Consider the following 15361-nt stretch of genomic DNA (forward strand, 5'->3'; position numbering starts at 1 on the left):
TGCTGATGCCTGCCATGTTCCATGTGCTCCCCCTGGTGGTCAGCGCACATCATAGCGACAGGTTATTTGGTTGTTTAGTTGTTCCACAGTTCAGTCTATTTGCATATTAGGGTTTTTTATATATAGATTGTTGTATAACCCTCACATATCTAGAAGCTTTCATCATGTCTAATAGGAATGATGTGCCCATTAAACACTAATTCCACATTCTGTGCTCCCCCAGCCCCTCGTAACCACCAATCTACTTTCTGTCTCTATGAGTTTGACTATTCTAAGTACCTCATGTAAGTGGAATCCTACGATATCCTACAGTATTTATCCTTTTGTGACTGGTTTATTTCACTTAGCACATGTTTTCAAGGTTCATTAGTTGTAGCGTGTATTAGAATTTCATTCTTTTTCTATCTTTATTGTTGAAAATATTACAGATGTCCTATTCCCTCTCTTCCCCCCTCCCTCTACTCCCTTCACCCTGCTCCTGCCCCCTCCTCAGGCCTTCCCCACACTATTGTTTGTTTATGGGCTGTGCATATATGCATATAAGTTCTTGGTTTAATCTCCTTTTTGAGGCTAATATTCCATTGTGTGTATAATCCCCATTTTGTTTATCCATTCCTCTGTTGGTGAGGTTTGGGTTGTTTCCACCACTTGGGTACCGTGAAGAATGCTGCCACGAGCCTGTGTGTGCAAGTATCTGTCCGAGTCTCTGTGTTCATTTCTTTTGGGTACATACCCAGAAGTGGAATTGCTGGATCTTATCATAATTCTGTGTTTAACTTTTTGAGGATTTTATATTCCCACCAGCATTGCAAGAGGGTTTCACTTTCTCCTGGGGGAGCAGTAGCTGTATGTGCTCAGTATAAACCAGCCTGACTGGGGCCCAGATTTTACACGAGGCTGGATTAAGGAAGATCTTAAAAGCTGGCCATGGGATTGGCGCTTTATTCTGTAGGCTTTGGGGCGCTGGTAAGGGCTCCTGAGCTCAGGGAAAAGCAGGATTATAGTAGTACTCCAGGAGGCTAAGGATCAAAGGATACGTGCAGGATGTATTGGGCCCAAGAAGTGGAATATGGTCGTCAGAAGATGGCAGTGATCCAGCTGGGAGACCTCGGCTCCATGTAGGAAGGTGGGAAAGGCAGGGATGAAAGTGGAGACACTTTTGGGCTCAGCGGTGCAGCATTGGCCACAACCTGTGCACCCTCATGTGGCGAGAGGACAAGGATATACGTGTAAGCAGTGGTACCTCCTTGACCTCATGATTTCTGAGGTCCTACCTTGAAGATAGGATGTTTAGAGGGGACCTGCATCTAGTTAGCTCCCTGTTTAGTGAAGGCATAGGCATTTGCCGCAGACCATGGAGCTGTATCTTGGATAGCTGGAGGTATCCCCACCTAGTTGACCATCCTAGGGCTGGGCCCCCTTGAGTAGGGTAGGACCAGCGATGCTTGTAGTAGAGGGAACAGAAACACCAAACTCAAAGTTAAGTAGGGAGGGAAAGAAGGGAAAAGAGGGTGCCAGTTAGGGTGTCTAAACCAAAATGTGAGCTAGTTCCAAAGTTCTCGTTTTGATCTCCCGTTAGCATAAAAATGATGCGATCCGATAGAATATTACAGGGACAGTGTCTGTGTGGCCAGTTCACTTTGCATTCGCCATTGCGCATGCCAGCTTCTCCGTGGAAAACCATTCCTGCCTCAGAATGCTTCTGCCCCTTTCTCTCGATCCCTTTGTGTTTCCACCACTGAAGATTTCTAGAAGGTGCAAGGGTCCAGTTAGGGGTTGGCCTTTGTGTTACTGGAAGACCGAGTGCTGTTTGTGTCCAGGTGTGGGATCGTGAGCCAGTGGGTGTAGTGGGCAGATGGCTGGGTGTGGGCTTTAGTGGAGGTAGGTTGCAAGAGAGTTTTAAATAACTTATTTAAAATAGATAGAATAAAGGGATCTACAATCAGATCTATGCACCGTGATTAACTTAATTAGACAGAGTGTGGGGAAATGTGCTAAAGAGTTGATGTAATAACTGTTTCAGGGCACAGGATGTGGAAGACAATGAGACAGCAGCTGAAATGTGGCTGCAGGATTAGCCTGGGTGTGCTGGCCTGCCTGATAGCGGAGTGCCCCGCCGGAAACCAGAACAAAGGCTGCCTGCCACGCGGTTATCGGTGGTCACGCAGGCTCCCCGGAGGCAGCCGTCCTGACAGGGTTATAAGAAAAGTCATTAATAGGAACTATTACCTTCTCTGAGTTCCTTATAAATAGATGTCCTCTCTTGACACGGGTTTGTGTATATTTCTACCTGTGTTTTCAAATCTGGGGATTTAGATTTTTTAAAATGAATGATTCTTATCCTGGTGCTGAGAAAGAAAATGACTCCGTTAAAAGAAAAAAAAAAATCCCAGGCTAGTGTACATTTTTATCTGCACGTTAAACTGTCGGCAGCCTTCCCCCCCCCATTTATTCATTTATTGCTGTGTGGAGAGGGTATGCTCGCTGACACGAGTAACAGAAGTTTGACAAAACGCAGCCGCCGACCCCGCAGGCCCATTTCGTTGTGCAGATAACTGTTACCAAACTTGAATCCTTCCTGGCTCAGCCCAACCTGGTTTGGACCCGGGGAGCCGGTGGTTTGCCCAGCTGTGTAGACACGTTAGCGGTGGGGAAGAGCCTGTTTCCTCAGTGAGCACTAGTTGCCCCAGAGAATCAATGAGCAGGCTTGGAGGGGCCCATCCACATGTTCACAGAGGCCCTTGGAGCTTCTTAAGGAATGAACCTCCTGCTTCCTTCCATGAGGGGCCCCTGAGGGACTCTGAATTCTGTTCTAGCAGGAGCTCAGCAGAACTTCTCTCCGGTCCCTGACTGAGGGCTGCTGAGCAGCCTGCCCGGCACCCAGGGAGGCGAGGGCTTCAGAGAGGACTCCCTCCTTGTGGCTGCGCCAGGCCCTGGGTCACCGCGCTCACTGCCGGCGGATTGCACGTTTTGTATCTCCAGACAGGCCCGTGGGGCAGCTGTGGGAAATGACACGGAAAATTTGCAATGCCAAAGCCCTCTCTGTCGCACCTGAAGGAGATCCAAGCTCTGGACAGGATCAAAGAGGCTGTAAACCCGGGGTGTGGGATGAAAGCTCCTATGAGGCAGAGAACAGAGAGCAGAACTTGGCCGTGTTTCTAAAGACCTGTAGTTCCCACAAAAGAAAAGAGGAGGGAGGGAGCGGGAGGAAGCAGAGAGAAGTGGTTTGGGAGAGGCCTTGCAAACTGGAGCTGACCCCGGCTGATCTTTTCCCTGGAAGCTTGCTTTTGTAGCTGCTCAAAGACAGGGAGGTGCTTTCTAGCTAATGTGGGGATTAAGAGTAAGGAAGGGACATGGAAAAAAAAAACCATGGCAAATCACAGATAAGAGATGAGGAAGCTTATCTGGTGATTTGTTGAATTTGACTTTTTTTTTTTAACTATAGGAAAAAACGCCATAATACCGGTGATATTGGGAAGGCCGTGGAGCGTAGGTGCCCTGGGAGCCTGTGCCCACTAGATAGGAGAGTTCTGTTGGGCCAGGCCCGTGGGAGGCTCAGCCTGAAAGTTGAGCTGAGATAGATGCTGGGTCACATCTTCAACCAGACCAGCGAGACTGTGGAGTTTCAGGAACAGTGACATGGGTGGAGCACAGTTTCGGGGGGGTCCATCAATAGACTTGCTCTGGAGCACTGACCGATGATGCTTCTCAGGGTAGGAAGGACGATATGAAATTAAGATGTGTGCCTGCCATGGTGCTGGGTATTTTGTTTTCTGCTTGAATGCTTCCAGAAGCTTCTAGAGGGCCACATGACCCATAGCAATGGCCCCGAGCCACTCCAAGTTACCTTGAAGAGATCACTCTGGTCAGTTCATCTGAAATGGCTATGATTTTTAAGAGATAATATTAACGCAGTATTTAAATTAAATCAATATAGTAATTATATTTACCAAAACATATTGCAGAGAATGAAGATAGTAGCAGCAGAAAAGAAAAAGCACATAATCCCACTCTGCATCATAGCCAGTCTTATTTAGACATACTGCTTTACAGTCCTTTCTTTAATGCGTCTAAATATAGTTTTGTTTCCAACATTACAAACTTCCCTCATGTTTTTATGAAGTCTTCATTGCTGTGATTTTTAAATTAATGGCATTTTGATTTCTTTGGGGATATTTGAAAGTGGCAGCATTTTGAGTTTTCTCATAATTATTAGAGGTAGAGGTTTAATTGTAATTTAGTGTGTGTGTGTGTGTGTGTGTGTGTGTGTGTGTGTGTGTGTGTTTAAAAGGCGTTTTATGCTAGATCTCCGCTATTAAAAAACTGTCTTTTCTCGTGTTTCTGTTAACAGGGATCTACCGCACAGAAAAGGATAAAGGCACTTTGTATGAGCTCACATTCAAAGGGGACCACAAGCACGAGTTCAGACGCCTTGTCCTGTTTCGACCGTTTGGCCCTATCATGAAAGTAAAAAAAGAAAAACTCAACATGGCCAACACGCTAATCAACATTATCGTGCCACTGGCAAAGAGGGTGGACAAGTTCCGACAGTTCATGCAGAATTTCAGGTTTGTGTGTTTGCACCTGTTTATCTTCCCCCATGTGGTGCGTGTTAAATGCTGATATCACTTCCCGTCATCTCCCTCATTTCCCCCACCAAGGACAAAGGCGGCTTTCTCTTCTTGTTCAACTCTGTTTTCTTCATATCACCCTTATCATTTGTGTTTGCCTTTCCCTAAAGCAATTAGAAAACTGCCAGATAAGCAGATTTACCTTGGGAAGGGAAACTAGGAAGGACTGGGTTTTCCTCGGGATCTACAAAGAAGGCCTCCCGCCTGTGGCCTTCAGCTCTAACTTGAGTTTGGGCTCAGGTCTGGGGACAACAGGGGCCATGCTATCGCACCAGCAGAGTGGGCCCTCTCCCAGGCTCTCAGAGGCCGGCGCCACGTGGCCGTGGACTTGAGCTGGAAGCTGGCTTCATTTGCTGCCCTGCTCTAGCAGTTGGCTGGAGTGGATTGAATCAGAATCTATTTTTTATTCTAATCTATGGCTCCTCAGATTAAATTTAGAATTGTGCCAAGAAATTTCCGAGCACTCGTTTCTGTAGCTACTCAAGGAGACTAAGTGGGTTTTATTTTCAGATGCAGGAATGCTGGTTTACTTGTGTGTCTTTAAAGCCTTGTGCAGTGTTGGAGCTTATAAGCTGTTACGGCTTACATTCACGTACTGGTCGAGGTTAATCAGCTAACTTACTTAGCCAGCTTGTTTTAAAGATAGCAAGTCACACACACACACACACACACACACACAAGATAGCAAGTCATAGGTGTCTAATTATAAATCCTGGAAGATCAGACTTATTTTTGTAATCTTTTATCATTAAATTCACATTATTCAAAGCCAGTAACACTTCATATAAAGGTATGGTTGATACGTCTCAAAATTCTGGATAGTGAATGCGCTCTTTTTTTTAATTTTTACATTTGAAGAGGAACCCTTTTCTAACTAAATTTTAAGGGCAGAATTCAGTAGTCTTAGAAGAGACTTTTGAGGGTCATTTGGTCTAATCCTCCCTTAGTTCAGAATCCTTGAGAGCACTCCTGACATACGGTTTTTCTATGCAATGTGTGTGTATGCCAGGTAACTACCTACTTACAAGGTAGGCTGTCTTTATGCTGACCAGCTGTAGATAGAAAGCTCACTTTTATTAGGACCTGAAATCCACCTTCCTGTAATTTCTACACAGTGGCTCTGAAGAAAGGACTGAACAAATTGATTTCCTATTAAACATCCCAGCCTTTCAGATATTTGAAGAAAGTGATCATAACTCCCTTTGTCTTTTCTGTGGTATCCTTCAGAGTAGCATGGACCGACCTTTCCGTCCATCTCCAGTTTGTAGAGTACCCCTGTGGGCACCATCATTTGACTGTTGACCACATTCTTCTGGCTTTAGTACTGAAGTGACTATGGCATTGGCTTCTGTCTCCCTTTGGTGTTTCTATGTTCTCTCCCTGTGTTCTCTTTGGAATGGCAGAGTGCTGCTGGGTGGTTAAGCATTACCTGCTTAGAAGGACGAAACCTGTGGCTGGCACTAGGCATTAAGCCAAACCATTACTTCCAGCAGCTGTTGTGCCCATGTCTAGGACTAGCTCAAAGTAAGTTCCTTTAGCCAGGAAGCTGCCTAGCGCTTGCCAAATTAAGGGCCTTGAGCTTTGCTTCACTGCACATAGGCTAGTCTCTGAGTGTGCTGGGCTTGGTAAGGTAGTGCTGTGCTAAAGGAATGTCTGCTCAGTGAAGGGCCAAGTTCTTGGCCTAGGACCCCGGGGGGCCTGGAAGCCTTGAATAGTAAGATATGTATGGATGCCATACATATCACAATATATGTAAGATATACACTGGGTGGCCAGATTATTATGATCTCTGAACGCATAATAATCTGGCCACTCAGTGTGTGTGTGTGTGTGTGTGTGTGTGTGTGTGTGTGTGTGTGTGTGTATTAGAGGCCTGGTGCATGAATTCGTGCATGGGTGGGTTCCGGCCAGCCTGGCCAGGGGGAGGGGACATGGGTGGTTGGCTGGCCTGCCTGCTGGTCAAACTCCTGGTCGAGGGGACAATTTGCATATTAGCCTTTTATTATATAAGATATACACTGAGTGGCCAGATTATTATGCGTTCAGAGATCATAATAATCTGGCCACTCAGTGTATATTGCCTTAGTGTCATGAGTATTACAAGGAATTAACCTAGAAGGGAAATATTATTAGAAAAAGGTAAATAAGTAGCTCACAAATCACCAAAATTGAGAGGGTAAAATGAAATGTAATTCTAGTCAATGTTTTAAAAACAGACAAAAATCCTAGGGTCTTTTTCCTTGACTATCACTTTTGAGACACCTGTTGTTGCCCGTAGGCGGGAGAGGGTGGGTGGGAAGACCTGTTACATGGGGGTGGGGGATATTTAAGGGGCCTGTGTGTGTGCCGGACACTCCACCAAATGCAGGGCTGAGAAGAGGAGATGGAGATGTAGCGCCTGCCTTCGTGGAGAGGAAATCTACTCATAGGAAGCTAGAAGCTACAGCAGAAATAGGGGACAGTGGGACCCAGAAAGGCATCCCAGGACAGAGGATACTTGAGCAGAAGCCTGAGTGGGGAGTGTGCTCTGTAGCCCAGGTTTCTGAGTGTACTGAGGTCTCTGAAAAAATGAAGTGAGAGATGGCACTCAAACCTGAGGCTGTTTAATTCTGTCAGAACTCAGTAAAGGTGGCATTTCAAGCCAGCCAGCAGAGGATGGATTGTCCAGTGCATGGCTTTAGCACAGTTAATTACATTTGATTCTTCACACCAAAACCCAGAGTAAATTCCGGTCAATTAAATATTTAAATGCAGTTATATGACCATAAAAAGTCTTGGGAGAAAATGTAAGGGGCTATTTATTAAATATTTGATGTTGTCTTTATGAAGTCCCTTCCATCCCAAGACTGAAAATTATTAACTGTGGTAGGCACTGACTCCTTCTTTTGGATTCTCTCTGTCTTATATATAGTTACCATATATTTTGTTTAAAAGTTCAGTGACAGGTGTTGGGTTGTTTTTTGCTTTTGTAATTTAAACATGACTTTTTAGTTTGTAAAAGTGATACATGGCTATTATAAGACCTTTAAACAATATAGAACACAACAAGGGTTAAGTTATTTACAAATTCACTCCTGACTCTGCTTACCCAAATTCATCATTTTTAATATTAATTGATTATTGTTCTAGGTGTCTTTTTTTATATTTGCAGAAATAAAAATAACTTGCTGCTCTAGCTGGTTTGACTCAGTGGATAGATCATCAGCCTGTGGACTGAAGGGTCCCGGGTTTGATGCCAATCAAGGGCACATACCTTGGTTGCAGGCTCTTCCCCAGCTTGGGCCTGGTTGGGGGTCATGCAGGAGGCAACCAATCAATGTGTCTCTCTCACATTGATATTTCTCTCTGTCCTTCCCTCTCTCTTCCACTCTCTCTAAAAATCAAAAAGAATAACTTGCTAGCTAGGAATAATTTAATACAACATGAGATATACTGTATGTTTTTTTAAATTAAATAATTAAATTTTACCTTACTTAAATTTATAGAAGAGAATCTGAAGTTCAATAGAAGAAATTGCTGATCTTTAAGAAAGTGTTTCTCAACTGTAAGAGATATTGGTTCCTAAGAGATCCCTCTAAAGTTGCAAAAGTGATTTTGCAAAACAGAGAAGATTGGAATTATTATGTAATTTTTACTACATAATACTTTTAATTTTAGACTGGATTGGTTGGAAAATTACAATAAGAAGAGAAAATCAGCACAGTGATGCTTCCTCCCTCTCCTGTGTCCCATTTTCCAATTTTTTCCCAGCTTTGTATTATTTTTACCTTCTCAGGGTTTGTAGCGTTTACATTCTGTTTTATAACTACAATTCCAATACTTACATGGATTCAGTGTTTTCATTGGCAGCTCTCCAACAATAGCTTCTTCAATTCTGAGGCCTTGGGTGACTGTATTTCATGGTCAAGAAATTCCTTCAAGGAGGATCATACGTTCTTCGGACTAGAATGTCCGCTGATTATCTTGATACTTTAAGTATCACCTGGCCTAACATAAAATTCTTGGGGTACACTTTCTTTTCTCAGGATTTTGTAGATACTGTTCTTTTGGCATCTAATGGTACCATGAAGAAGTGTTAGGACAATTTTAGTCTCTCCTGAAAATGACTTACTGGTGCCTGAATGTCCAAAGAATTCCTTCTTTCGTCTTGAATCATAATAACTTAATCAGGATATGTCTCAGATCAATGTCAATTGTGTTCTCTCAGATTTTCCTATAATTCAGTTTCCTATTTCGCTGTGTAAATTCTTCTGTTTCAGGGAACTATTTTTGCTGTTCTAATTTTGAGTACTTGTCTTGCTTCATTTGTTTGGTTTCGCTGTTTTGCAGACACCATTGTATATTCTCAGGTGTTCTCAATTTTTTTAGCTTCTATCTATTTTTTTTAATGCCTTTGTATTGTATCTGTTTTCACACAAGCCTTTTCTTTATGAGGCCTTTGATTTTCAGATATATCTATTCTGTACCTTGGTATTTTTAATTATTCTGTTCGGTTTTTTGTTCATTTATCAGTGTATTTTCTGAGCATAGAATATGCCTAGGAACTGTTGTTTTTGTCATATCCTCTTTGAACTTTTAAAAATGGAATTCACATTTTTATTAAGAAAGTGTGAAACATTTGTAAGACATTTTCTTCTGTTTGAGTTATCTTTTCTTTCAGATTTGGTTTTTCATTGGCTTTTTGAATGCTATTTCTCTCTTAATTCTCTCTTTCTCTTTCTTCCTTTAATTTTGTTGTTGTTCTTGAGATGTGGTAGGTGTGATGTTTGTTTTCATCCCTCTTCTGCATGGCACACAGAGGGCCATCCAGCCTGTTTGCTCTGATGTAGAAGTGGATTCTTCTTGGCTACCTCCGCACTTAACTGAGAACTGTTTGTGTCCCACTCCCAGCGATATTCTGAGGACAGGGTATTTATTATTCTATTTGCTTCATTTGTAGTCTGAAAGAACATGTAGAAGAGAGAAAGAACTCAGCTGGGGTTTTCTGCAGCCTTTGTTGGAGGATCCCACTTCCTGTGGCTCTTCTGAGTCCTGGTATGGATCTGGGAGCTGCACCAGGCTCACTCGACCCAACTGTGGATGGATCGTTTCCCTGAGGGGTAGATTATTTGTCTCCAGAATGGGCCCTTGGCCAAGGATTGAGGTAGATTATTCTCTCATCAGAGAGAATCAGCCCCATTTGTTTACTCTCTTTAACTCATTTATGTGTTGTCTTCAGCAGCTCTTTCCAAAACTCCTGTAAGTCCAAAAGAAGAGAAAAGATAAAGCTTTTGCCCTCTATTTAAAGGTGTGTGTGTGTGTTTGTGTGTGTGTGTGTGTGTGTGTGTGTGTGTGTGTGTGTGTGAGGGGAAGACATGTATAAGATACGTCATCTGGCTATCGGCATCTCTTACCTCTTCTCCTCTTTCCACTCTTTTGATGGATCTTGACAATGTGATGGTCTTTTGTCCTTTGGTTCTGCCAAGTACACCCTTTTTGGAAGGGTTCCTTCACAAAGAACCACTAGGTTAGTTCTGCCTTTCTTCTCTACCCTCCATCTGATGTGGAGAGACCAAATATTCCACTGTGGCTCTACTCGTGCTGAGATCCTGAAGTGGAAGTTGGAGCTCCTGTCTCTCCCCAGAGTAGCCATCCCCCTGGGCTGCCTTACCCCGACCCCGGCTGCTTCTCCAGCTCCTCTTTCTGAGACGTTTGCTGGAGCTGGAAGGCACATGAAGCTAAAATAAAATCATCTGTTTCTTTCCTTGGCCTCCTATTTGTGATGTTTAAGGCATAGGAGTATGTCCCTTTCATTGGTCATTTAGTGGTAGCAAGACCTTAGCCATTTTCCAAATTTGGGTACATGGCTTGCAGTTGTCACTGTTTGAAGTTAATTTATTTAAAACATTATCTTTTAAAAGGTAAATGCCCTTTGTAGACTACTCAACTGTTACTGAAGTCATTCCATCCTGCCTTGTACTATAGCTCTTCAGCAGTCCATTTCTTCCAATGCACTGTGAAGTCTCTGAGGCTGGTGGGGTGACCAGTTGTCCCAGTCACTTGGGACTGAGTTTTCCTGCTATGTGGACTTTCAGTGCTAAAACATGGAGAATCCCAGGGACACTGGATAGTTGGTTCCCCAACAGGGCCATACATGATTATTCTTCTTACAGCTGACACAATGAGAATAATGCATTGCACAACCAAATTAGCTCTTGGGATCCAGGCAGGCTGTGTCCAGGTACAAATCTTTACAGCAAAACACAGACAGCTTCATGTACAGTCATCCACATGCACACTCTTTCTCATTCACATCGTTGGGATGGAGTCTAGTGAGAATTCTTTGAAAAATGCAAACATTACAAGACCATTCAGACAGACAGTGATGTTTCCATAGCGCTCTGCTCCTCCTCTCATCAAGCATTTGTTTATTGCATTACAGACAGTTTCAGTCATGGACAAGAGGAGCGCTTCTCAAGGGCAGGAATGTCTGACTCATTTTTAAGCTCCCCTGGTAGAGAATCTGGCACCCAGCCTGTTGTTTGTTTGGTTATTGTTTGTTGTATGGAGGAAGGAATAAATGAATAAATGGCAGGGAACCCCGGAGTGGATCTCTGAACAAATTCTGCTTTGCCTTCTCGGGAAGCCTCAGCTGGTGAATAGAAAGTAAAGGTCCAAAGTGTCTGTTCTATTCCTTGAAAACAGGAAGTGTTTTGAATGGATTTTAAAATGCCAGTAAAGATGTCCCTGCGGGTCGGGGGCAAGGGGGAGGGTGGAAACACACACACACATGAGAATGCTTCTTTATTCAGGCTCAGTGCATGACCCTCTAATGATTCTGGGATGGACTTTTTCCAACTGCAAACACAATTTAAAGAACAGATTTTTGGGTGCTTGGCGCTGTGTGTGTGCTTTCAGTCTACCTGGCGAGTGTACAGGAGGGATCATTTATGTACAGAGAACTTTATTGTCGGGAGGTGATGATTCAGTCTGCAGGGACTGGGGCTCCGAGGGAGCTCTGCGTATGAAACCACGCGGCCACATCCGGGGCCTCTGTGTTTGGCCCTGTGTCTGGTTCTAGGAGCTCTGCCATCAGACTGGGTTTCAGAGGCAGCTCTTACCTTTCTCCCACAGGAAATGAACAGAACTCTCAGAACCAAGCCTGTGAGCAGGCTGAGCCCTGCGTGCCTGTTGCCCAGGGTCAATATAATCGTGCGTTAGATTTCTCCCACCTGGAATTCTCTTCTTCCTCCTCTACCTTTTTAAACCCCGTCCATATTTCAAGGCCCCAGCCCTCAGAATTTCCTGTGCTTTCTGAGTTCCCTACATTTTTTATCAATGCCATGAGGTGTCCTTATTTTATTTGAGCTTATTTTATTTCTTATGTAAGTTTTTTGAGGTGAGGAACTGTATCTTCTATTTCTTAGGATTTCTCCCAGTCACCCAAGCTAGACAATCACTCCTTTTTGATGTCATTATAAAATGCGTTGGATAATTTGGCCTCTGCAATTAGAGCACACAGATTTCCAGAACGTGAGGATATGGATTGTTGTTTGGGGGTTAAGAAAGGTAGCTAACACAGAGACAAAAGGAATAAAATGGAAGGACATGCAAAAACATCAAGATGTCACAAAAAGTCATCTTGCCAGTAGAATCTTTCCATTAACATGCTTCCAGAAAACACCTGTAAAATTATGCACACACATATATGTATACACAGACATGTACACCTAAACACATATTTACACAGATACTTTGACCTACACGTATCTTCACATACATGTACACACACTACACATACTAGTATAGATGAAGTGCTCAGCAGAGGATCATACTGTGGTAGCTACACAGAAACTAGGTGTTACCATTGAGAGAGCAGGACATGGGCAAATACCAAACTTTAGTGGGGACAGCAGGTGTAGACCAGTCCAGTGCTGGAGGCCTGTCACTCAGAGGGCTGCCAGGACCCTGGAGTATGAGGTGCCTGGTGCCTGGGACAGAGTCACAGAGAGGAGAAGTGGGGACGTAGTGAAGGTAAGTGTATCTGCTTGGGAAGGGTGACAGACTGCAACTGTGCTTATGCCTTATCATTCCCTTGGACAGTCATGCCACTGGGTGTTCCCAAGAGTTTCTAGAGTCCCAAATGGAAGAATGTTCTTACCTTTACACGTTCAGTCTTTAAGACTGTTTGGCACACAAGAGCAAAGTCCGTAGACAAGGATTCTGGTCTTACTCTCTATGGGCTTTAGCTTGCTCATCTGTACAATGGAATTTGTGGGTTCTTTATTTCATGGACTTCACTAGGTGTCCCAATGGGCCAGGCCTATGGCAGATTGGACCTGTAGCCTTTGAATTTCCATTGACCAGATCTGCACATTTAAATTTCATTGTTTCTTGGTAAAAATCAATACAAATACAGGTCATCGTGATGGTCAAGCTTATTTTAAGACCCTTTTGCACTTTACAAAATGGGTTATTTGCTTGGGCCTTTCCTGTTACTGTGGAAACAGATCCAGACATACACATGTTTTATTTTCTAGGGAGACATGCATCCAACAGGATGGGAGGATTCATCTCACCGTTGTTTACTTTGGGAAAGAAGAAATGAATGAGGTCAAGGGAATACTTGAAAACACTTCCAGGTAAGTACGACATGGGGCCGTAATCAGGAATCCTGGTCACTGAGCTCATACACGTATCCAAGGCTAAAACTCCTATTTTTGTCTTATTTTCCTTAACACTGTGGGGGAAGTGCGAGGTTGGTTGGTTGCTGGCCGTGTGTAGGGGAAATCTGCCTGACACTGGTGCTCATTGTGCAGGGTGTTGTTGATTTTGACTTTGAGATAAACTGCCGTGAGCAGCCAGGGTAGGGAGCATGATTGGATGTCTTCACTCTCAGCACTGCAGGTTTGAGGTCTTTGTGTCACAGAGTGGGAATTAGGGAGGGTATGGCCATGCAGGCAGCGCCATCTCAGCCACAGCTGGTAAGGCTAAGAGTGGTATCCATGCTTGGGTGGCATTCACTTAGCCAGTGGTCTCACCCTTCTGATTTTCATTCATTATGCATTTTGAGAGATTAGAGGGAAGTAGGAAGTGATGACTGGAGCAGGATCCTTGATGAAATCTATTCAGTTGAACAGAAATTATTTAACTAAAAACTTTAGACTTAGGATTTATATTTATACCTCATTGATCAATTGTTAGGGGAATAAACATGTTCAAAGACAGCAGAGATGGATTTTTCCCCTACAAATACACCAATATTTATTTAATAAATAAGCATCTATGGCATTTTCTACTAGTGAGGAAGCTGGAATGGTATTGCCATGCTCCCTTGTGGTTTGTTATGGAGGTTTGCAGGGTTTCAGTTGAGTAATCGGGGGAGGGGATGGGAGGTAGTTTCCCCATAAGTGAAGCTTAGAGGGTAATAGTGGCAGAAATAGTCAGAATAGGTCCAAATTGTTAGAAATGCTCTTAAGCAGTGTCATGGGAATGAGACAGACACTCAAAAATGGTTTGGTGCATAGCCAATCAAAAAATGTGATGGGCAGGCACACATTCTCCTTTTATCCCTGACTCTTTGCTGCATCGTGCTCTGATTGGCTTAAGAGCCTGGCTTCACGTTCTGGCTCCAGTGACTAATTCAAGTGGGGTGGTGCAAAGGGGGTTGGGTTGTTCTAGGTTAAGCTACAAAATGGAGGTTTATACAAAAAGGAAATGGAGTTAGTATCTAAACTATACCTTTGACAGAAAAGACTTTTTGATTCTCACAATATGGCCTAAATATAAACAGAGCCTCTGTTTTGAATTTCTGGTAAATGGTAATCGGATGACAGTCAAAGGATAAGATTCCAAGATTGGGTGCACTTTGTATTTATTTTCACGCTTTGTTACTAATTTTGTATTAATGGGCACAAGAACAGAATGCTAATTATACTTATTCAATCATTCTGAGGCAGTCCACTAGCCAAATTTTGCCCACCACTTCTTTTTGTAAGTTTTGTTGGAATGCAGGCATGCTCATTTGTTTACATACTATTTATGGTGGCTTTTGTGGTACAGCTGCAGAATTGAATAGATGTGACAGAGAATGTATGACTCGCCAAGTGTAAACTCTCTCCTCTCTTGTCCTCTCCAGAAAAAGTTTGCTGAATTCTCTTTTAAATCAATTATGAGTTAAGAGTTTAAAACCAGTAACAGCTTAAAGCTATGGCCTCTGTTGAAGGGAGATCAAAGAGAATAAAATAGTTGAATATCCTAAATGTGAAATAGAAATTTCTCAACTGCAGTGGGTTGCAATATCTTTTTCACCTCTGCTTAGGAATGGGGAGCATGAATTATTAGAATTCGTGTCCTCTGCAGTGTGGATAGGTTTTAATGTCTCTGGAATATCCATCCCTGGGAGTTGATCTTTTTAAAGTTTCCCAGATGATTCTAACACGCAGCCAGGATTGAGAGAGAGCCTTTGTCTGACAAAGTGGCAGTCCACCTGAGGGGCTGTCCAGGAGAGGCCTTGATTGCAGCCAGCTGCCCATTCCGAGGATTTTAAAAATATATATATTTTTTATTGATTTCAGAGAGGAAGCAAGAGGGAGAGAGAGATAGAAACATCCATGATCAGAGAGAATCATAGATTGGCTACCTCCTGCAAGTCCCCCACCAGGGATTGAGCCCACAACCAGGGCATGTGCCCTTGGCTGGAATCAAACCTGAGACCTTTCAGTTTGCAGGCCGACGCTCTATCCACTGAG

General features: G+C 43.4%; 1 protein-coding gene across 10 annotated transcripts in view; it reads left to right on the plus strand.

Moving 5' to 3' along the window:
* Positions 1-15361, plus strand: part of CSGALNACT1 (chondroitin sulfate N-acetylgalactosaminyltransferase 1) — a 290722-nt gene that overhangs the window by 254124 nt on the left and 21237 nt on the right. For all 10 annotated transcript variants that reach the window (XM_079779436.1, XM_079779430.1, XM_079779433.1 and 7 more), the window contains 2 exons: positions 4352-4568; positions 13151-13252. In XM_079779436.1, the coding sequence (XP_079635562.1) occupies positions 4352-4568; positions 13151-13252 (319 nt within the window). The remainder of the gene's footprint in view (positions 1-4351; positions 4569-13150; positions 13253-15361) is intronic.

Source organism: Cnephaeus nilssonii, assembly GCF_951640355.1.
Source record: "Cnephaeus nilssonii genome assembly, chromosome: 8".
Classification (NCBI taxonomy): Eukaryota; Metazoa; Chordata; class Mammalia; order Chiroptera; family Vespertilionidae; genus Cnephaeus; species Cnephaeus nilssonii.